We start from the raw sequence: 24,074 nt of genomic DNA, 5'->3' as shown, positions 1-24,074 counted from the left end.
AGAATGCATACATATAATATAAACAAATATATAAAATATTCACAATAGAATATTACTCCTTATAGTCTCATAATAGATACATAAAACGAACTTCTATTTGAGTTCTACTTTTTCAAGTATAAACTTCTATAAAAGTCCGGAATTTGCTAGTAAGAGGATCGAACCCAGTTAGAATTGGACCATAGGCTCATTGTCCATAAAGCGTCGCTTCTCAGAAACGTAAAACCGAATCTACACTGTTCCATTCTGGAGGAACTTTCATTCCTGGATGGAGACGAGGATGAAAGCAACGTTCATCCACAGTGTTGCTCCAAAGTGAAACAGTTTCGGCTTAAGCATAGTCTATTAGACGTGACGATACGTCTACGACGGTGTTCGATCTACGAGGCGTACATTAAGATACATTTTGTTGTTACAATATTAAAATAGCGAACGACGAGGAACAAGTTTTCATCCTATATATCACTTCATATTAGGTATTAGATATACTATATGTCATTTATAGCTGCAACGTACGCCTCGTTACTGACCATGTTAACGCCAGTCATCATGACGAAAACGCGTAACGACGAAAACGGTTCGCTGCTGTTTCGTGAACGGGTGCACATTACTTTACAATGAGCGTTGCATGGAAACGTACTGTTAGCATCAATGCGTCTAATACGCGTCTATGAAGCGTCACTTGGCGAACAGCAGGCCTTAGCCTACCGTTATATCTCTTATAATATTATCGATTTCGAAACTATACTCTTACGATAGAGACCACCTTGTTGAATTCCAACTGCAAGTAGTTATCGGTAAAATCATGTATGTATTTGATTGTTTCAGCCTGACGGCCTAGAAATTGGACTTGGTTTTACATAGTTTACAGAGACAAAACAAAACTACAAGTAAACTTATCTTCAAATATTTTCTCTTTATACAAATATTCAGCCCGTTACGCTTCATTCATCCGTTCGTTCCGTCATTTATTATCTATCTTATTAGTGCGATTATAAACCCAATGTGTTTGTTGAATTACAGCGAAGAGAAAATCACGGATAATCGGTGACGGGGACGAGGATGGCCAGGAGCAGCGGCATTACAAACGTATACCGGCGATGCACCGATTGCACCGTCGTCGTTCATCGCGATGCCGCTGTCGCAGCTTGTAGTACGTCCGCTCACGAGTCACGATCGATCGGAATCGGGTACGGTAGAAACGGCCACGACACTGCTACCTCTGACTACATCGACTATTCTGCTAATTTCGATCAGGGAGAGGGTACGGCCGATTAGAGTCGCCCTTTTCGATACAACTGTCCAGCAGCACGTGATTCACGTAAGTTCCACGCCCCCAACAAACTAATTCTTCTCTCCTCTTTGTTTGCTTTTTCATTTGTTGCGTCAGTCAGTCGGCTACGTGAGATTAATCTCTTCTTTCTGTTTAGCATTTCGGGATTTTTATTTGTTCCTTGTTGGTAGAAAGATATCGAACGACCCCATTCTTTTATTATCGAGTAGGGGGTTGACGGATAAAGTCAATGGACTCTTTTTTAAGATACTTTATAGCAATCGAGGTTTGGATTTTTACGTGCTTTACGACCGAAATCTCATTAAGTCGTTACAAATTAAATGGTTGAATTCTTAGCAAAACTTGCAACGTTTATCGGGTCCTTTTTTCGAAATAGCAGTGTTCAGATTATGATTCAATATACAATGACTATTACAGGTGACAGTTCTAATTATTATATATATTATTATATATATTATATTATGTATATTATACATATTATTAAGTTCTAATTAAATACTTATACTTTGGTTAATTTGATAATTTCTCCTAGATATCTATCTCTTAGATCTTCTTTGTGGGAACAGATAATCTAATGTTAGGTGACGTCTTAAATCGATGGGTAATTAGAAGTTGTAATTTTTTATCCCAATATTTAGTTGTTTTTATAGCAGGATTTTTAAGAACGTTTTTGATTTTGCAGTTAGCTTTGTAGAGCGAAAAGGATCTAAAAATACAGTTCTGAAAGTGGCACAAAAATTGCTATCGATACCATGGCAATGTTCGGCCGTGAAAAAAACAGGTCTTTTGTTACGCAAACAAGTGTAAAGAAAGGGAATATTGATTTTTGCGAAGGTTTCACGATAAACGTGTCACCGTTTCGTTATCTATCGGTTAAATTAGATTCTAAATGCTTGGTTATCGGTTTTATTGCCAAGTATCGAAACTTTTATGATTCGAATTCTATGAATCATGTACGAGTATTTTTGTTTGTTATTGATGTAAACGTCTAACAGCTGTATAGTTACTTAATATACGATAAGCAACTAGTCGTCAGTCGTTCGTAGCTCGTACCATGGGACACGACTCAGAAAATTATTTAAAACATATATTCTTGGGAGAGTTCAACCGTAATTTCAGGTATCTATTTTTTCAATTTAATTCTTATCGTTTAATATTGTATTTTCACATCTCTTTTTAAATAATTCAGTTTCGTTCGATAATAACGATAAGGTTCGTAAAAGTTACAAAGTATTAACAATATCTTGCATTTTAATAACTAGAATAGAATTTCCATTATGATGTTTGATAGGTAAAACACGCCTTTACTTAAATTCTATTTCTTTAGTCGTATCCATAAGAACATACATTTGCATAAAAATTTGATGATTCGCTGGTCTCGATTTATTCCGCTTGGATCTCGATTTATAACAATAAGCAAGCCCATGTTTGAAGATTTAAAAAGTTGCTACTTATCTTTCCATGAAGAAGTTTCCCGACTGCAATAAAGAAGAGTTCTTTGATACGGCCGGAAGTTCGATTTGCACGTAGAATGAAGTCAGTGTTACGCAACAGCCGCGTTGTGATGCGATGATAGAGAAAAGAATGCATGAAGAATTTCTTATCGGCTGTTTGCATCGTTGATTATCGTTGCGCATTAATTATAATTGTATCACATGTGATCTTGCAAATTGCCATCTTTTTCTCGTTACTTTATGTACAACATGGTGGCGTTATTCGTGTATGATTTTTCTAGTCAGATGGCAAAACTTGATATCTACGTAGCTATTTTAAAGTTTGTTTATCTGGTAGAAATCATGATATTTTTAATACTAAAATATCAGTTATTTTTCGGTAAAAATTGCCACTGAAAAGGATAATTTAATACTATTCCCAAAACACGCAGTGATATTTGTATCTTTATAAAAATCAATCCACTGAATGTTTAATAGCGAAAATAATTTTTATTAATTCGTTTTTTCCAACTCTATGAAGCTGGTTTATCCAAACTTTTGGTCGTCACTATTCATCGATTCCCAGATTTAATTCATTTTTATGTAGAGACTACGTATGAACTAGTTCAAACACTATTAACATTAACTTTCTCTGCCCAAAGAGCGATAGTAAATAGATTCTGGAAAATATTCTCGGCCACCCACGTAGTCAATCTTCGCGTGGGGAAAATTGTACCACAAAAGTGTAGACAGTAATGCTTTAAAAAGAGTAATTCAAAAAGACGTTCAATTAAATTACATTATATTTACAATTTTATAAATTTGCTCCACCCACAAAAAGATCCTGATACTTATGTGTCCTTTATTCTATACGATTAAATTAGCTCTAATATTATTGATCTCTTTTCTTATGATATTTCCATATATATATATATATATATATATATATATACGACAACAATAAAATATTGAAATGTCATTATATTAAATATTAAACACTGAAAGTATGTACTTAATAATTCATAGTCTCGTAATTTGGAATTAAAGTCAGTGTTGAAATTGAACTTCTTAATAAAGAAAGGCTTAATATACGTAATAGACTATATGTTGCAGAATGACATTATAAAATAAGAAAAATGTATTGTATAAATATAATAGAGGCAAAGGCTTATCAACTGATTCATTGGTATACCTTACTACCAGCGTATATCTATTGATTAATAGCAAAATTAAATCGTTTATAATTCGTGCAACAAGCCTTAAATTATGATTTTGAAAATTGGGTGAATTTTTTTTATGGGATTGATGCCTAAACTTACATCTTCTAAATGCCTATTGTCCAATTTTCATTAACATCTTATAATGCATAAAAGAAATATGATATAAAGGCATTCTAATATAAATGAATTTTCTATTATAAGATAGAATATAATACATACTTATAATACATTTATATATAAAGGTATAATACTCAAACATATTCTTCGATATACTTGGCCTTTACGCCTTTGATTCCTGCATCGAAGACGTAATAGCATATCTGCAAGATTACCAACTGCGTACGAATATTTTATCATCCATTATCAAATGCACGGACGAAGCACCGACGATGATCACCAAATAAATCACGCGTTTAAATTCACGACTTTCATCAGAGATAGATTTCCAAGATTCATATTCCATGTCCATATCTTCTATTTCCGATCCCACATATGTATCTAGTTATTCCAGTTGCACCTTTTACTTCCGGTTCTTCCTACATATTCTTATCGACTAACGAACCATATTTTCTTTTTTTTTTTCATAGGTCAATAATATGTATAGGAACTATGACGAAGACCTTGACATATTCGGTGGCATATTGCTCGCTCTTACACGCGCGAACGCTTAAATAGTGCAAACGACGAATTATCGACCACATCGCGGCTGTATCTGTGTAACTTAGGTGTACGTGACACAGGCAGACGACTTTCCAACAAAGAGCTCCAACGTCGAAGTGAAAACTCTCGTCACGGCCGGGGGCCAATCATCGGCCAAACCGCCACTGCTGGATGTTAATCAATAAGAATCTTTCCCGCGGTTGGTTCGCCCGATACCGCGGAACTATAATTTCCTAATCTTTTTTGAGTCACGATTCTCTTTTCTAATAGCCAAATATTCTATGATATCTCTCTTGACACGACTAATGATCAGAGTGATGTAAATCAAGATTTTGAATAGTTGGATTTAATCACTATAAAACTATCATCCCCGTTAATTTAAATTATTACTTTCATTCTCTGCTGCGATATGTTTTCATGACTTGAAAGAATACAATAAATTTGTTATGATAACAGATGGAGGAAATTATACATTAATAAATTGGAAGAATTCGCAGCAGTAAGAGGGCAAATCGCAACGTTTAAATTGTGTTTATTAAAAAAACAAGGAAAGGTATAGGTTTCATATTCAGAAGTTTTATATACAACAGTTCTATTCTGTTATTCTTAAGCAGGTATAACATGTTGCGTTACGTTCCTTGAGTTATCAAAGATTAGAACTACATCATTAATAAAATATGGTAATATAGTTGTATTCAGGTAAATTCTAAAAACCTTCAGCTAAAAATAACCATAGCGACTCCTCAGAAAATATCCCGTTCCAGTTAATGGCTGGAACCTATCACGTGTTTTAAACAAATATTTTGTTTATCTGCGCTATCTCGACCGGTTGTTATTGATTCCATTTTATTGATTCTAGTAGCTAATAGATAATATATGTAAAGTCATATTTTTAGAAATATTGGTAAAAAAAGTGAAATTCATGTGAGAAGTGTCTTATATTCTAAATATTGTAATAAGTATTTCGTGTATTTCAAATTATTTATTTTTATCTATTTCCATGTGTCTGTACTTGGTATAAACGCATAAAGATCCACGATCTAGTAATTAGGGACATCGGTAACGTTGTAATAGGGCACGGAAAGACGATTGTGTTCTGATAGGATTTGTTCGAATTAGGGAGAGCATGGAAGGTTTAAAGACGTTTGATTGGATCAGGGAATCGGATGAATTGATTTATGATTAAAGAGGTCGTTAATAAGGAATGATCAATGGAATGGAAGTTATAATAGAATAGAAAAAATCTATGGAAAGTAGCATGTTTTAGAGGTTTGAATAAAATCGTAGGATTTAGGTAGAGACATGAGCGTTGGCAGGATCGTAATGCAGTACTACAAATATCGTTAAGACAAACTAAAGCACGCTTGAACCAAGCTGTCGTGTTAATTAGTTTAAACAGGCCCATGTGTTCTTCTCTTTGAAATCCGATTCATTTGTTTCTCGTTTCTGTTGCAGAAATCAGAAAGACAAGTACATCTCGCAGAATGGACATGTGCGGGGTCTACTTGTCTCAGCTGCGAGCGATGCTCGTGAGGAATATCCTGTTGAAGAAACGCGAGAAGCGGAAGACTACGGCGGTACGTTAATTATAAAGCAGTTTACGCTTAAAAAATTGATTTAACAAGGTTTAACATCCTTTATGATGAGCGATCCTTGAAACTGAACAAAATATGTACTCTTATATAGTGGGTGATGAAAATATTTGATCGCTTGATAAGATTTTTTAAATATATTATGTATACTACACAAAAGGTCTTGTATAGTGTATGAATCATGATCACATTGGTAATATTTGAAACAAATATTATTAAATATTATTTATTGTAAACTAGCCATTGATACTATACAACTTAAAAGATCTTTTCATATGACCAACAGTTTATAAGTAATTCAAGTAGTGGAGTTAGATGACTTACCCTGTATATTTCCACATTGGTTTGAAATTCTATCATTGTAATCATGATATCATGATCATGTAATCGTGATGTCTCGTTACTCTGCTAATGAAATTGAAAAGTCTTGTGTAACGCACATATTATACTCATAAAAATACTAATACAAATACTTTCATGAATTACTGTATATTTGCTAGAGGATTTGATTGTTTTATTTATCGGATTCTTTATAGAACTTTCATTAAGATCGCTGTGGAATCAATCTTATCAAAATTTATATACATAATATAATTTTCTCTATAGAGTTAATTGTATCATAATTTATAATATGTGATTTACCAATTTAAATAGTTTATAATATGTGAATTACCAATGGCGAATATTCAGTGAAATATCTCAGGATAGAAACGACAAAACCGCAAATCATTCATTGAAATTGCTATTTTTATGTAATTAAATATCGTTGCGCAGCTGTTTGACCTCATTTTAAAGTTTCTGTGGAACCCTTCAAGTTTGCATTGAACGTGTCGGCATACATTGCGTTAACGAGAAACTATGCGCTAATATTTCACTGATTGTCGATGGACGGGCAACCTGACTCAAACAATCATGCAAAAGGAATACACGATCGCGGTTTCATAGGATTTTTATGTGACCGTCTTAACTGTTTTATGGCACAAGGCGTCTTAATCGAATAGTGGTTCGCGTTGGGAGGCCAGGGCTAAGTATAGATACAAATACTTATTTTATGTATAAATCGATTTTCTCTACCTCTAACGAGCTATATTTAGGTTCGCCTTTCCTCTCTTGTCTTCGATCTGCCCTTTATCTTAACAAGTCAACGCAGAAGTTTTGACGAACAGCGTAATACACGACCATACCCGAAAGAAGACATTCTATTAATACGGAACTCGAAGAAGAAGAGATCAAATATCACGATAATTAAATAAAATGAAACTTATTAAGGATTTCAGCGTCAACCCTTTAATACAGACCACCTGAACCGTTTATGAAACTTCATACGTGCATTTCTTCTAAGCAAAATTCTAATTTTCTTCAAGAAACCTTCAAACGTTTCAATTAAAAATGGACTGTATAATATAGTAGAAACTTCCATAAATGCCACAGAATTTTTTCAGATTGTTCGAAAGCCTAGAACAGATAAAAAGAGCTTGGCGTGAACAGTTTGCTCAACAGATTGCCCAAAATATGAAAATATGCTTGTTATGTACGGAGAACTAACGTAGAAATCAACATAACATTTGTAGACTGGACATAAATTCGAATTGGTAATTTCAACATTTGAAATGATCATTTATTTGCCGACCAAAATATTTTTGGAAATAATACCTGGGGGAGCTAGTTAAAAAAACGAAGATTTATGCGTGAACGGATCGGCGGATTCGATGAATAGCATTGCTAGGGGATAAATCGAATATGCGATAGAAGAAGAACCGGAAGACGGAGGGAGAAAGAAGGAAAAGAGAGGAAATGTTGGATGCCAGTAAAGCTGCAATCCGAATTCACTGGCCACAATCGAGAGAAAGATGCGCGGATAGTTTCCATGGACGGCGACGAAGTGACCGCGTCCCGTGGACGTCCACGTTTGCCAACGGGGGAGGGCGTATTGCCAATTCGTTTCATTCGGTGTTTTTGCGTTAGCTTCGTGCCAACTAAGCCAAGGGTCGCCGTGGACGCCTACAAAATAGACGAAAAGGAGAAAAGTATACAATTTTCTGTCTTTATTGATATCTTTTTCTTAATCTTCCTCGATTGCTTTTGAACAATAGATCAGAACAAAGCGCAGTGCCCACTTCATTTCATTGACTCACGTGACTAAGGATAGCGCTAAAATATTGAAGCATCGCATGATCTCAAGTTCTCAAAATAAACCTACTCATCCGAATGGTTTCGTCGTTTGCCTGGCCAATTTCAACAGAAAGGGAAAAGAGTATATTATTTCTACTGATTGCTTTATGCGGTGGAATAAGTTTTTTTGAGAATGTAAATGGTGGTTGGATGAAGAGGATATTGTTTGGAGAAAGGAAATATGGTATTACGATGGTAGGGGTTAGAGAGAATTTATTGCTACGAGAACTGTGGGTGGTAGAGATATTGGATTATAGGAGAATTTTGGAGAGTTTCGTTGCACCTTACCAGCGGATTCTTTGAGAAAGAAAGATAATTATTACTCGAATCGTACTATGGGTAAAATACATTAAACACTGAAATTCAATAGAGTTGTATTAGTCTTCTACTGCCAATATTTATTTCTTTATATAATTATATAGCAGGCTTCTATTCTATCATAGCAATACAAATATGATTATGTAAGGTTTCATCCGCAAAGTACAACAAGATCTTTCATTAGAACAGATTCCACTAAACTTGAATATCAATTTTATCTACTTGGGAACTCCATTTTGCTGTAGAGATTCCAATAACTACTACCAGATAACACCAAAAGATCATACGAATTACTTTTTCTTGGAGCTCTTCTGCTTTCCTTCCTTCCCTTTAAAAATTGCTGGATCGATAACATTTATGGGCCCGTTATTCCATATGGTAGTAGAGATGGTCTCCGTGGGCTCAACAGCGGAAGGAAGTAGATGAGGACCAATGAGAAAGTAGACTTGCTCGACCCATGGAGGCAGAGACAAACCAGACACGCAACACTGCCACAATGGCAAACCCAAATGGACCAGCATCATACGGAAATAGACGGTGAAATTATTTGCCAAATGATACCATCTATTAGTATCTTCTCGATGCAACCAGATTGTTGGTGATTCTTCCTCATGTTTCATGCGGTATAATAAATAAACTTTGGCCATTCCGCTCTCTGGGAAGCATCTTGCGATTTCAAACATCTTGCAACCATGGTCATTTCCTTGCAAATTAATTGAATTTGGATTTTCAAGGTCAGTTATGCTATTGGAAGTAACTTCATTATCTGGCTTATGAGCGTCGGTGTCGAGTTCTTGCTTGGTGGAATCTGTTTGATGATCTTTGGGATTGTTTGCGTAGCGCTTTAGAGAGGAAAGCGTGCCAATTTCCATACGTCCTACAGGAAATTCTTCACCTGTGTAAAGAAGATGTATCGTGAGAATAATTTGAGAATAATAATTAATAACCATGTAGTTGTTTTCATTCAATGTAGGATCTCTAATTTAATTGCATTTTTTATGTATACGATCTATTATAATATCTGAAAATATCCATAGATATGAATATGTAAATACAATATTAAATAACTGCTTTCGATTGTATGACTTCGGTAATGAAAGTAATTAACATCTGTAGCCCTTCAAACTGCCTATCAATTATTTCAACCATGAATTATTAATCATTATGTATTTGATATTCATTCTGAATAATAGGGCTGAATATTTTTAATCTAGCCAGAATTAATAGCTACTTTTATTCTTTTAAAACAATCGAAATCTTTATTTTTAGCAAGAAAACAAAAACAATTTTCTGGAAAGAAAAGCGAAAAAAGGATAATTTTCGTTGAAACAACACAGAATTATATAAGGATAATTGTTTTGAGGAGAAATGGAGCAAATAGAAGATAAGATCCGAGAAACCATAGCTACACAGCAAGAAACTATAGATGCAAGAATATATATATATATATTAAAACAGTGGAAATGACAATGTCAAATAACCACTAGTAATGTACGGGATCAGAAGGAATAGTTGCGAATGAAAGTCACTAAAGAGCATCATGAAAATGCGTGGACAATTTTAGGAGGGCCTTACCTGCTATCTCGAGGTTCCACTGAAGCAGGAAACCGTCGATTGCAGCGTAGAAGTTTCTAACGTTCTCCGGCAGCGTAACACAATGACGTTGCTCCCAGTTGGTAATGGCCATAGTCTCACATCCGTTTCTACGGTCGACTCGTACATTTTTTACGTATGGGAAACTCTCGAGAATCTTCACTACACCCAACGTGAGATTCTCGTAAAAGGAATCCTCCGTTACGATATCAACGAAGAACGACATCTAATTATGTATATGTATTTTTTAATTTGTCCACCAAGAAATTCCAAGCGATGAAAAATAATTTTGAAGGAATATTATCCAATTGGATTAGGTTGATATTTAATAATCTAGAGTACCGTGTTTCTTTAAATAATGGAAATTTTTAATTTCGATAAAGTTTAGGATATATCTAAAATTATGTAGAATAAATTTACGAATATTTAAAAAAGGTACGAGTTAAATTTCACTAAAATCGATTATCTTTTATCAGAAAGAAGAAATTTCCGAAATTTCCAATTTTAAAATTTTTAAACCAAAAATATTTCCAATAAAATGATAATTAATTATTTATGTAAGAATTATCAAACGTGCCTACAATAAAGGCAATTTCAACTTAAAAAATCCGGAAATTAGAACCAATCCAATTGTTCTAGAATAACTTTTCCAGTCTATTTTACTTTATTGCCATGCGCCGTTATTTCTTGTTTTCTTATTAAATTAATTGTTTGGCGAACAAGAATTTGTGATATAGAAAGAAAATCGTAAATTGTTTATGAATGGCCGTAAAACTGTAAATCCAGAATAATCGTGCTGATGAATCGAACTAGCCTGGTCCGTTGTTGATCGTCATGGTGACGGAATACGAAAGCGAATCAGCATATCCACTTTTCCCTTATTCAAACGGACCGACAAGGGGTTGTATCGAACGCTTGCGCAGGTTTACGTTGCACGACAGGTGTAGGAGAAGAGGGTGCAGGTAGAATAATTATTATGCACGCACGGGGGAGGTTCTTTCCAGAAGCTATCGTGTATACTACCTTCGCAACCCTATTCAATCGAAATCGTCGTGTACGATTTTTAACGTATGCATTATTAACCATAGGCGAGAGGAAACAGCTGCTGATGGTGACCGAGGGTCAGTTAAAAAGTTATCGATGTCTAGTATTAAAAATGTTTGTCTATTTGTTTCATATTATTTTCTAAAAACTCATATTGTTTCTTTTCCTTCTTTTTTCGTGTAGCTAATTGCTCTCCTTTGCAGTCCTTCTAGTCCCTTTTACATTGGACAACTCATCATCATAAATCATTTGATACAGTTTGCCTGAACACGTTTCTGAAATATCATAAAATTCAATTTCTTATAAAATTTGTTCTTTCAGATAAATAAATTTTTAGTCTGATATGATTTCTGTATTATTATAAAAGCGGATAATGAAGCAAGGTGTAGAAATCTTGATATGGTTTTTAATGATTTTTTTGTATTATTTACAGGAGATTTTCCTCCCCCTTTGCACCCTAGGTGTATTGATAGTGGTAAAAGTTTTACCACCAAATCCAAACTATCCCGCAATGACGACGCAGAGGCAGGAGGGTGGTATATTCGAGACGTTCAATGGCTACAGGAACAACACAATAGCCGTTGTTCCAAACTCAACAGAAACTTTGGTACATGTTCCCGTCATTAAGACATTATAATCTGCCATACACTACAAACATGTAACCGTCTTTACGATATTATCCTTGTTTCAGACTTTTTTAAATTCGATGAATGCCCTGTGGGCATCAATGTGGGATTATCCTGGCAAACTTCCCTTAAATTTCATGGTGTTCGATACAAAGGATGATCTGCAAGCAGCGTATTGGAGAGACCCATATAGCGTACCTTTAGCAGTAATCTTCGAGGATTCTCAACCCATATCTCAGCGTCTCTCGTAATATTTAAAAACACTTAATAGAAGTAATCAGCTAAAAAAGCAAAAATCGAAGACGTTTAACCGTTATGTCGCAATTTGTACTAGATACGAGATAAGAACTAATCCATCATATACGAATCCACCTTCGCCAACTGAATTGTATTCCGCGCCAGTTACTTGCCGAAAGGATACGAGCCATTGGCTGGGAGGTGTATTGTCGATGGAGACTGGTGGATCATGTCCTGCGAATAACTATTTGCACTCAGGTTTCCTAGCATTACAAATGATAATGGATATCACAAAGATAAGAGTATGTTTTGTGCTGCTTATGTTAATAATCTTGTAATATAATAATGAAAATTTTATTATATACATCTATTGATTCTGTATATTGACAATTTGTAGCTAGACACAGGGAATACAGATGTAACTGTACCGGATGTTAAGCTAGAAATGTTCCCTAAAGAAGCTTTCACCGCAAGTAAAAATATAGAATATTTAATTATGGCTGATCCCTAATTAGTATATTAAATTCTTGTCTATAAGAACAAGACATATGATTTAGGATTTAAATTAATAATTAATGTGTCTTTTATGGATACATTTCTAAGGATATTTTTTATTTAGACTGGATGCTGGCCTTGAGAGTTGTTATACCTCTTTTTATGGTCCTCTCTCTTTCACAATTCGTCACTTATCTTCTGATCCTAATAGTCGGCGAAAAGGAGAAAAAGATCAAGGAAGGAATGAAGATAATGGGCCTAAAGGATTCGATTTTCTGGTAGGTAAATCTTATTTGAAAATCAACGAGTAGATTGTGCTTCACTTCAAATATTAACATATACTAAATGATGTATGAATTATGTCGCACAAAAAAGATATATTAGAAGAACAAAATTCAGATTTCGAAAAATGAAAAAATTTTCATTACAGGTTATCATGGTTCATTATCTACAGCGTTTTTGTCTTATTACTCTCTGCCGTCGCAGTAATACTACTTTTTACACTACAAATGTTTCAACACACACACTTTTTACCGATATTCCTTTTAGTAGTGCTCTACAGTTTTTCCATAATCATGTTCGCTTTTATGATAACACCTTTCTTCGACACGTCACGAGTAAGTATTTCATTGATGCTATTCTACTCTTAGTGCGTTCTTTATTAAATTATTTATAACTATTTTCTTATCAGACTGCCGGTGTACTAGGCAATTTTGCAGTCACGATAATGAGCTTAATGTATTTTATCCAAGTCTTTGTGAATGACTCTAGTTCAGTTCCGTTTTGGTTAGTCTCTCTTCTTAGTCCAACAGGCGTTGCTTTGGCTATGGATAAGGTTTGTATTACAGTGTACAATAATATACTAGAACAATGAAGAATGGGCAATTCTATAAATAAAAACGATGTGTATCTTTTCCTAGGCTCTTGTATTAGATCTACAAGGAGAAGGAGTTAACTTTGACAATCTTTGGTCAGGTCCTGGTATACCATTTGGAGGAAGTCTTATTATGATGACTTTAGACATAATTCTCTATGCTTGCTTAGCTTATTATTTTGACTGCGTCATTCCAAGTACGCTTCTTAAAATACGTGTTATCATACTCATTATATTATTGATAAATAGTGAATAATCAAATATTATATATTTAATTTAGGTGAATACGGGACAAAGAGAACTCCTTGGTTTTGCTTCACGCCTGAGTTTTGGTGTCAAAGAAAAGCTCCACGGGTGAGTATCATTAACAATAATTTAAAGTGTTGAATATGAAAGAAAATAGAAAAATATATATTCACAGTCGTATTTGCAGGTACCATCATCGAATGGTGAATCAAATTCTTTTATTCCTGGTGAAGAGACTAATCGTGACGTTGAACCTGTGGTGCGCGAGATGAAGGGTCGTGAAGCTATTAGAATAGTCGATCTTTACAAGTCCTACCAAAAATGTCGTAAGCCAGAAATTAAAGCCGTAAATGGCATCAATTTAACGATTTACGAGGGACAAATCACAGCGATACTTGGACACAACGGAGCTGGAAAAACAAGTCTCTTCAATATTTTAACTGGCCTGACCGCACCTACTGCTGGCACTGCCTTGATATTTGGTTATGACGTTCGAGATTCCAATGATATGCAGATGATTAGAAGCATGACTGGCGTTTGTCCACAACATGATATCCTTTTTGATCTTCTCACACCTCGCGAACACCTAGAATTTTTCGCTGCTGTACGTGGTATCCCAAAATCGATGATTGAACATGAGGTAATGTAATGTATAGTGAACAAGTCGCATAAAATTTTTTACATACATTTTGAATAAAAAGGATTGTCGTGTATGATTACTTTTAGGTGAAAAAAACTTTAAAAGACATCGATTTAACTGAAAAAGCAAATACTTTTGCGAAATACTTGAGTGGAGGACAAAAAAGGAAATTGTCTGTAGGTATCGCCATTATCGGTGATCCGAAGATTATTATCCTGGATGAACCTACAGCTGGGGTTGATCCCTACTCCAGAAGACAGATGTGGTCTTTCTTACAATCTAGACGTCATGGAAAAGTGATTCTATTGACTACTCATTTTATGGATGAGGCGGATATATTAGCAGATAGGAAAGCAGTTATTAGTAAAGGAAAGCTGAGATGCTGTGGCAGTTCTTTGTTCTTAAAAAATAAATTTGGTATTGGATATCACTTAACGTACGTTGGTTATTTCTTAAATAACGAAAAGCAGAGATAAAGCATGTTTAATAAAAACATATTTGTGAATGTATAACAGGTTAGTACTTGAAGGAAATGCAAGAGAACACGCCATTACCAGATTAGTAACGTGTCATGTCTCAAAAGCGGAAAAAGCAAGACGTCATGGGCGTGAACTGAGCTTTATTTTACCTCATAATTCAGTAGAAAACTTCGCACCACTTTTCTCAGCTATAGAACACGAAATTAAAACCCGATCGAGTAGATTAGGTATTAGCAGCTATGGAGTATCAATGACTACTTTAGAAGAAGTATTTCTGCATTTAGAAAAGGATGAAGGCCCTGAATACACAATGGATAATTTATCAAAAAAGATGGTGCGCAATCGTGCATTAAGCAGATCTTTATCGTTGCAATCTAAGAGTACTTCTTATCAGAGTTTGCAGAATGAAGGTGTCACTGTTCAGAATGATGGTCAAGCAAAAGGTACATTCAATTCAATATTTGAAAACTGTTATAAAGTTCATAATTTATAAATTTTATTGTATTTTACTATAGAGGCAGGAGATTTGCCGGATGGCGTCCATAGTGATAGAAATCCTCCTGTTCTTGGCCTTGGACTAGACCCCATAAAAGTTCGGCCTAATTTCCTCCAAACCTTGTACGCTATGCTTCGCCTAAGGATACTTAGACTCATCAGGAACATTCAGTTATTGTACTTCACTATCTTCGCGCCTCTTCTTCTAGTAGTCGTTGGCCTCCATTTAAATAGCATTGAAACAGTTGAAATCAAAATGCAATCTCTTACATTGAATACTGGTATGTTTTAAAATAATTACATTTTTATGAATTTAGAAAATTTAGTGTCTACTTTAGTCTACCGTTTTTTCTTTTACAGATACTTATGGAAATGAGACTAAACTTTTGTACGCGAATAATACCGACCATGATATCACAAATTTAATCGATGGAATAAATCAAGATGTGAAGTACATTGAAGAGTATTACGGGAATTTTGCAAATTTGTTAAAAATCGCACCGCATATGTCTGCTTTCAATATCAATGAATATAGTCTGTCCAGGATCAATTTGACTGTCGCATATAATGATACCATGCAACATTCCCTACCAATTTTAATAAACTTGTTATCAAACACTTATTACAGGTACAGTCAATAATTTATTAATAATTTAATTAAATAAAATAAAATTAATTATTAATAATTTAATTTAATTAAAAATTAAATCGTAGATTTAAATAACCACGTATAAAATTCATTTATTTTATTCCAATTAGATTACTCTCAAATGAAAACAATTTAAAACCGATTGAAGTTAAGACACATCCTTTCCAACAAACTTCTCAGCCACAGGGATTCAATATTGGCACAGCGAGTACCGCACTGTTTATTGGAATGAATTTTGTATTGTTGCCAATAACTTTAGTTGTGGACGTGGTCTATGATCGTGAAGTAAGTCTTGTTTTTATTAATGACATTTTTTAAATAAATGCTTGCTATTTAAAAGCAATACTCCTTATGGTATCCGTTATTTTCAGATAAAAGCGAAGAATCAGCTTCGTGTGAATGGTCTGTCATTTTCGATGTACTTTCTGACGTACTTTATTGTACTTGTCGGCCTGATGTTTTTCATCTGTTTATGTATTCTTGGCATCATATTTCTCTTTGACGTGCCTTCGCTTCAAGAAGTACCAGCGCTCATCACCCTAGCCGGTCTTTTCATGCTTTATTGCCCATCATCCATTCTATTCTCTACGTGTTTGAGTTACATTTTTGACAAGATGGATTCCGCTCAAAGCATTTTGCCCAATATTGCAACTTTCATTGGACTTATACCGTTTATACTAGTCACGATTCTTGACATGCTGGGTCTTAGTAAGTTATACATTCAATTTAACACTTCAGAGATTAAATTGTTTAGATATCGCTCCCAATTTTTATTAAGACTTTTATGTATAAATGAATATGAAAATAATGAAATACATTTGTTTAAATATTACAATTTATTACCACGGATTAATTAAAAATCTTCTTAGGTGGAACAGCAGCGTTTGTTTTACACGTAATTTTTTCTCTACTGAACACATTGTACGTACCATATGCTGCAGTGTATTATGTAGAAAGAGTACATCTAATGTGCTCTATCAATGCTGCTTGCCATCATCTGACTATGTCTGATTATTTAACCACGGAGATCATTCTAATGGCCTTTGGCGTGCTTCTGCATTGTCCGGTGTGGTTCTTCGTGCTTTTACTGTTGGACATTAAAAAGAGTGGTGGCAATGTTAGTGATGTATTAAAGTATTTCCTGGTTAGTGTATAATTGATATAATGGGTTAAAAATTGAAATATAAAACTGTTCCATTAAAAAATATTTCTTGTCATTTCTAGCGTAATGGCGGTTCAATTGGTGAAGAAATAATGGAGAACTCTGATATTGGAGAACATGAAGATGCAGACGTTAAAGCAGAAAAACAAAAAGTTTTTAATCTCATTACTTCATCTGCCGTTCAAGAACCACCTGTAGTTCTAGTACAGGTATTATTTTATTATATATTATTTTCATTATTATAATGTATTCATATTATACAACTAAAGTTAAATATTTATTAGAACTTGAGAAAGGAGTACCGACAGCAGGATACAGGTTCATGTAGTTGCTGTTCAAAACAAGATGAAGAAGCTAGCCAAATACAACGAAAAGTTGCTGTAAGGAATCTTTCGTTAGCGGTTGAGCCAGGAGAAGTGTTCGGTTTGCTGGGCCACAATGGTGCTGGAAAAACGACGACAATGAAGATTATCATAGCTGAAGAAGCGGCCACTCGAGGCAGAGTACAGATCGGTGGTCATAATATTAATTCAAGTATGACAGAAGCTTTCAAACAAATGGGATACTGTCCCCAACATGATGCTCAATGGAAGAATATTACCGTTAGGGAACATTTAGAATCTTACGCCGCGATTCGTGGTGTACCATGGAGTGATATTGGCAGGTAATTAATTCGACCCATTCGAATATCTGTACAATTCTTAAATAAATATTTAGTAAAAAATTACAAACAAGAACAAAGTTCCATATTATAGAATCGTAGATTTATACCTCACCGGTTTGCAAATTCATGAGCACGCCGATAAACAAGCTCATGAGTGTTCGGGTGGAACTAGAAGGAAACTTAGTTTTGCCATGGCAATGATCGGAGGTCCAAAAGTTGTTCTAATGGACGAACCTAGTGCAGGAATGGATCCTAGGTCAAAGAGGTTTTTATGGGATACAATCCTTGCTAGTTTCCAGGTTTGTTCCTCTACTGAAACTTGTCATTTCCTATAACACACGATTGTTGAAGGTTATTTCATTATTGATAAATTTTTTTTAATAGGGTGGTAGAGGAGCAATTCTTACCACTCATTCAATGGAGGAAGCTGATGCTCTTTGTTCTAGAGTGGGTATAATGGTAAAAGGAGAGTTAAGATGTATTGGTTCTACTCAACATCTGAAGAATTTATATGGTGCAGGCTATACCCTCGAAATGAAACTTTTAGGCGGTGATTGTACACCAACGACACCGTCCGGTGATAGGATTACGATTCTGAAAGAATTTGTTTCCAGTCTTTTTCCAGATGCAACTCTCGAAGAAAGCTTTGCCGACAGATTAGTTTTTGCTGTTCCCCAACATGCAGTTACCTCGCTGGCCGAGTGTTTTACGCAGTTGGAGAAAGGTAAACATTGAATAAACGATTCAATTATCATACATTACGTAATTAAATTAATTGAAACTTTTATTATTAGCCAAGCTCGAGCTGGATATCGAAGAGTATAGCTTCAGCCAAACCACTTTGGAGCAAGTTTTCCTTAAATTTTCCCACTATGACGAATCTAACTCGGGAGAATGATGACTCATACAAATGAGTGTATTTATTCCCATGTGTTGTATAGTGAAATACTCATGGAACTGCTCAAGTTGTGCAAAAAGTGTAAAAAATGTTATTCTTATTGGAAGAAGTGATTTGTTCTTTAGTGTTCCCACATACTATTGAAAATCACAATGACAGAGACAATTTCTGCATTCTAAAATATCAAGAGTATTCTAATAATTACATAAAAGGACCTTATATTATCTTTGGATGTGCTGACTTTGAAGATTACCATATAAACCATATTTTGATCTTCAACGATTCTGTGAATGAAAGAAAACGTATTTTTACGGTATACATCGATCGACCTAATTGCTAAAAAAAAGAATTACATATTTTTTTTGTGCCGATGTATCGTATTGTTACGTTCGTCAGAATTAAACAGTGACTTCCTGGAGGTAATGTCGTGAGATAAATGGACATATGTGTAAAATTCATTGAGCTGTAAATAGTGGGAAACTGTGGACGATTTATTCGGTTGTCAGCAAAAAAACAGTACTAATACTATTTAAACAGTAATATTCATAATTTTGAAATTATATTGTAATATAGTCTATTATTCAATTCCTACGAATATTATGAATAGGTCTCACAATTAATATTGCTGTGGAATTGGAACGTTATTATCATCATTATAAATATAATATTAAATATTGACAGGGAAGAGAACAAGGATCCAAGGATCAATATTAAATTCTTTTTAAATGGAGTGAATTCAATGAATTACCTATCTACATTGATAAACGTAGGAAGAAAACACCTGTATATTCATTTTAGTGATATTTATGATTGCTCGCAATTATTTCGGGCACTGTTAAAAGGAATGGCACCGTTGTTCAGAAAGGGTGCTATTATAGCGAAAAAAGCTACGTAATATACAATCGGGCGATTTAATTTGAGCGTATAAAGTAGTGTGTAGTACGTATTTATAAATACTTCTCCAGCTCGTTTATGGTCTTTACTGAAGCCTTTTGAATAACGAGAAAAAGAGATGATAGGTTGTTAATCTTGCCTCGGTAGAATGTGACGATAATAATTTAATATGAAACTTCTGTGGCAGAAGCAATCGAAATATAATGGAACAACTTGAATTCAGTAAAGTACATTATAGGAAATTTTTAATAGTCCATGAATGATTTAACAATTTCTGTTAAAAAAATTTCATTATTATAAAATTATTTATAAATATCTCTTTATATAATTTTCTATTCCGCGTTATAATTTAATTATTTATTTCCCAATGGTTTTAGTTTTTCAAAAAATACTTTATTTTGCTGCAAATGCAAATATTGAGTAAATGAGATAGTCTGAACAAAACGAGTTGATACTGAAAAAAGAGCAAAACCTAAAAAACAAGAATTTTGTATTGCATTATGTAAAGCTACATTAAATTTAACTCTTGTTAGAAGTGAATTTCATAAGTAGAACTAAAAAGGGCTAGATATCTTGTTTTATATGATCAGTTTTCAAGCATAACCAAGAGAGCCTGGTATGTGTCAAGAGTAATTCATTTGAAACGTAAAAAAGAAAAGCTTAAAAAAAAATTAGTTGAAATGTTATGAAAAAAATATGTGCTCTCAAGATGTCCCATCAGAGAACAAATTTTTTTAGATATCTATGTGCGTACACTCGATCTTCCGTGATTAAAAAAAACTTTAAAATATTGAACGGAAGGAATAGTAAGAATACTGTTTGGAGGACTGAATGAAATATTTTGTAGATTATAGTGCATAGGTAGACAAAAAATAAAAATTTCATTGTGTAAGGGGGTATTGATTTTTGTAAATAAAATTCAGTGTAAGAAGGATTCTTACATCTATAGGAAATGTAAAATGAAGAGGAAACGTGCGTTGGGCGTACGCGCATTTATAAAGGGATTGTGTACGCACAATTCTTGTTCTAGCTAATACTACATCAATATACAATTTAGTCAATTATGGAATTAACTTGAATGAAAGGAAAAACTGCAGATAATTTTATGAACATTATATATATATATATATATATATATATATAAATATATAAATACATGTATATTTATATATTTATATAAAACATGATATATACATATATGTATGCCGTTTTTTAACACCGATTATGTTTTAAGTATATCACGATTACAAGATACGGGAATATTATAAAACATTCCTAAACACAAGTACTGTTGCTACATTATGAAATAGAACATAACTTGCATTCACGCTAAGCGATTTTTATTTCTTTTTGTCTGTAGCCATATCTACATTATATCTTCTCTGCTCATATTAATCGCCACTTTTTGGCTTTTCCTGTTACGACTCGTTCATATTTGTCGAGCTTTTCACATCGATCGATATATATGTATATATACATATAATAAATTATATATATATATTAATGATATATATTTATATTTATGTAATTAAAGAGTTTGCAATGAGAATGTGACCATTGATCCTTAGATTATCTCAAATTTTATTAGACTAATTCGCGAATTATTCGATTTAATCATAAATAAAACATAAAAGTACTTCTAATTTAAAATAAAAAGACTTCAAATTTCTCTATAAGAACAATTTTATTGTTACAAATAGGTGATATTATTATTAAAACTAGATTTCGAAGTTTCTTTCAAATATAGAAATCAATTATTATCAATTATTATCAAGAATTAAATCAAAGAATTAATATAAAAGTGTAGAATTCATAATTTGCTTTTAGTGCAAACACTTAAATTCATTTATAAGATATTGATATTATAATAATATCTTATATCATTAAATTAATTTGAAGTTCTTCTTGAACTTTACTCGTCCCGAGTAACTTTTATCGTTGCCATTTAAAGATTTCTCGTCTTTACATTAATTTGCAGCATAGCTAATGAAATGTATATAGAGAGACATCGCAAACAATCACAAGCATAGTCGAACTTGATGCTTGTAAATCAAACATAAAATCGATCGTCATTGGTTACATATGATTTTTTAGAGATAATATATACATATATTCGCATCGAGACATTACACGTAGGCCATTGTTCGGCCGACTTTCGTTTCAACGAAAGAGTGGAAACAAAAGAAGGAAAAATTCTTGCACACACATACATACAGTGGCGTGCAAAAGCTTCCGGCCAGATAGATCTTTCACTTTATATTTCAAAAGCGGTATTTTAAAAAATTTTAAGTAATATTATACAATTATATAACAGTGTTTGTGTATTATTTAAAATATTATTTAACATATATATTACAATATTATTTCAAATTCATCTAGACATCACCTTTCGAATATAATGTTAGAAATTTTCTTTTTCCGGCTGAAATCTTTTGCACACCAATGTATTTACATACACAACCATACATGCATGCACGCACTCATGCACTCACGCGCGCGACCGGTCATCGGATAAGGATTTCGCGCTTTTTAATAGATGCACTCACACACAAGACATTAAGAGAGAAAGAGACTCATATATAGGTACAATTATTAAAGAAAAATAATAATGCTATTATCACGAGTAAAAGAAAAAAAAAGAGAAGAAAACTACACGTCGAATACACCCTGTCGATGAACGGTTGACTTTGCGAAACTACAATATTTGTTGTGTAAAGTAAATGTAATCGATTGGTTAAATGGAAGCTTTTTCACAAATAAAAAGATGATCAGTTGAACATTTACAAAGTGTCCTTCTTCAAGCGTTTCATGTTTTTTAAAACTATAAACAAAACAGATATAAAGAAAAAAAAAGAAGAAAATACAAGAAGGCCCGAAAAATACACACGAAATATTCTTGAGAAGATTCTTGCTTCTCAAAATCGATCCATACTGTTGTTTAGTATATAATTTTAGAGTAACTTATAGCAATGTACATTCGATCTAATTAATAGTGTTTGTTATGTACTAATTAGCAGAGTAATAGGATAAGTACTATTTCCATTGAATAAATCTTTATTTTTCGTAGAGCGTACGTTAGAGCGTACTGCGAACGTTAATAACGAAAATATCGCAGATGTTTCGATTATCCATAAATTCTGTATAAACTGATACGACTGCTTGTTTCAGAGCATAAATGTTTGGATAAGTAGAATTGTAACGATTACACAAAGTTTAAGCTTCTGATTTTTCTATTCTTTTTTTTCATTTTTGTCTCTCCCCATTCGGCAGTGGCATATTTTTTTCTTCCTAAAAAAATTTCATGTTTATACCTAATAAATTTCATGTATTTATTACTATCTTGTGAAACTATTAGAAATTATTTGCTTATAAACCAGAGATTTTTTATACAAACGATTTAATTATAGTAACGTATCGAAAGACACTAGAAATTTTGGGGAGAAAAATGAAATAAGTATTGTACTAACATAAACAATTCGACAAACAACTGGTGCCGTTTATTATAACATTGTTCATTTTTACAAAAAAAATTTGTTAAACGGGAGGTAAATTTATATAATCTTTTTATACAATTTAAAAAACGGTAGCTTTCGATTAAATTAATTATTGGCTCTGATTCTATTTAAGGTTTTATGTATAAACTAATTATATCTTACGTTTCACAGGGAAGACTAGCTGAAGAAGATTTTTTGATTATTACCATAGATAGCACGAATTCTATTATGAAATAATTAATACGAAATGTATTTGTCCTCCATTCATATTTACATTACAAGTTTTTACATACATATATACACGTAACGTAGGTACACGTACATAACTATATGCTTTTTGTCGGACAGAAAACTTGCATATAATAAAAAGTGTTCGTCATATATTTCATGAAGTGCAAAGTGTATCAAAGAATTTCCGATTACCCTTTAACAATAGCGAGTCTCTTTTAATAAGGTATTTAGATGATTTGTTTACTAATGATTGCCGACGATAACGATAATAATTAACTCTGTAAAAGGGACGTTAGGTCCCTCGCTTCGGATAAATAAATTTACAATATTGAATTTATTGTATTATTGTTATATTGCAATAAATATATGTATACAAGACGGTTTACAAAATTGCAAACAAAATGTTATTTATAACTAGCTCGTTTTTTTCATCGGGTGTCATATTTTAATAAAATGTTCGTTTATGCGAATCTAAAGTAATATTGTAAGGATTAAATTCAATTTTTCATAAAACTTTAATTCAATATGCTACGTTTCTCGACATTTCCAAAGTTGAAAAATTTCTGACTGAACTATTGCATGTGCAATAATCTTGACAAATATTGCAGCTAACTTGAACTTCTTTGTGAAATTTAATTTTCAAGATTGTGATAATGATTTGCAA

General features: G+C 33.3%; 2 protein-coding genes across 4 annotated transcripts in view; one reads left to right on the top strand and one right to left on the bottom strand.

Annotated features, from left to right (window-relative positions):
- LOC126865082 (cholesterol transporter ABCA5-like) overlaps positions 1-19,521 on the top strand; it is a 32,213-nt gene extending 12,692 nt beyond the window's left edge. The window contains exons 3-26 of one of the 3 annotated variants that reach the window (XM_050617188.1): positions 1,024-1,321; positions 6,063-6,184; positions 11,760-11,933; positions 12,018-12,199; positions 12,287-12,491; positions 12,587-12,662; positions 12,809-12,962; positions 13,115-13,301; positions 13,376-13,519; positions 13,605-13,755; positions 13,839-13,912; positions 13,992-14,444; positions 14,531-14,880; positions 14,960-15,366; positions 15,439-15,699; positions 15,779-16,046; positions 16,178-16,352; positions 16,439-16,775; positions 16,937-17,211; positions 17,292-17,438; positions 17,514-17,893; positions 17,985-18,192; positions 18,278-18,617; positions 18,688-19,521. In XM_050617188.1, the coding sequence (XP_050473145.1) occupies positions 6,092-6,184; positions 11,760-11,933; positions 12,018-12,199; positions 12,287-12,491; positions 12,587-12,662; positions 12,809-12,962; positions 13,115-13,301; positions 13,376-13,519; positions 13,605-13,755; positions 13,839-13,912; positions 13,992-14,444; positions 14,531-14,880; positions 14,960-15,366; positions 15,439-15,699; positions 15,779-16,046; positions 16,178-16,352; positions 16,439-16,775; positions 16,937-17,211; positions 17,292-17,438; positions 17,514-17,893; positions 17,985-18,192; positions 18,278-18,617; positions 18,688-18,791 (5,145 nt within the window). In that variant the 5' untranslated portion in view covers positions 1,024-1,321; positions 6,063-6,091 and the 3' untranslated portion in view covers positions 18,792-19,521. Of the gene's footprint in view, positions 1-1,023; positions 1,322-6,062; positions 6,185-11,759; positions 11,934-12,017; positions 12,200-12,286; positions 12,492-12,586; positions 12,663-12,808; positions 12,963-13,114; positions 13,302-13,375; positions 13,520-13,604; positions 13,756-13,838; positions 13,913-13,979; positions 14,445-14,530; positions 14,881-14,959; positions 15,367-15,438; positions 15,700-15,778; positions 16,047-16,177; positions 16,353-16,438; positions 16,776-16,936; positions 17,212-17,291; positions 17,439-17,513; positions 17,894-17,984; positions 18,193-18,277; positions 18,618-18,687 lie in introns of all 3 variants that reach the window. The other 2 variants (XM_050617187.1, XM_050617189.1) reach the window with 2 other exon arrangements.
- LOC126865110 (tubulin polyglutamylase complex subunit 2) lies at positions 6,191-11,734 on the bottom strand. The gene is made up of 3 exons (XM_050617257.1): positions 10,946-11,734; positions 10,265-10,508; positions 6,191-9,584 (listed from the first exon to the last, which is right to left on the bottom strand). Exons 2-3 carry the CDS (start codon positions 10,506-10,508, stop codon positions 8,980-8,982), a joined length of 849 nt encoding a protein of 282 aa, XP_050473214.1. The 5' UTR covers positions 10,946-11,734; the 3' UTR covers positions 6,191-8,979.
- Positions 19,522-24,074: the final 4,553 nt, after the last annotated feature.

This window comes from Bombus huntii, chromosome 4 (assembly GCF_024542735.1).
Source record: "Bombus huntii isolate Logan2020A chromosome 4, iyBomHunt1.1, whole genome shotgun sequence".
NCBI lineage: Eukaryota > Metazoa > Arthropoda > Insecta > Hymenoptera > Apidae > Bombus > Bombus huntii.
The sequence above is the reverse complement of the archived record's forward strand: the minus strand, read 5'-3'. Positions and strand labels throughout refer to the sequence as shown.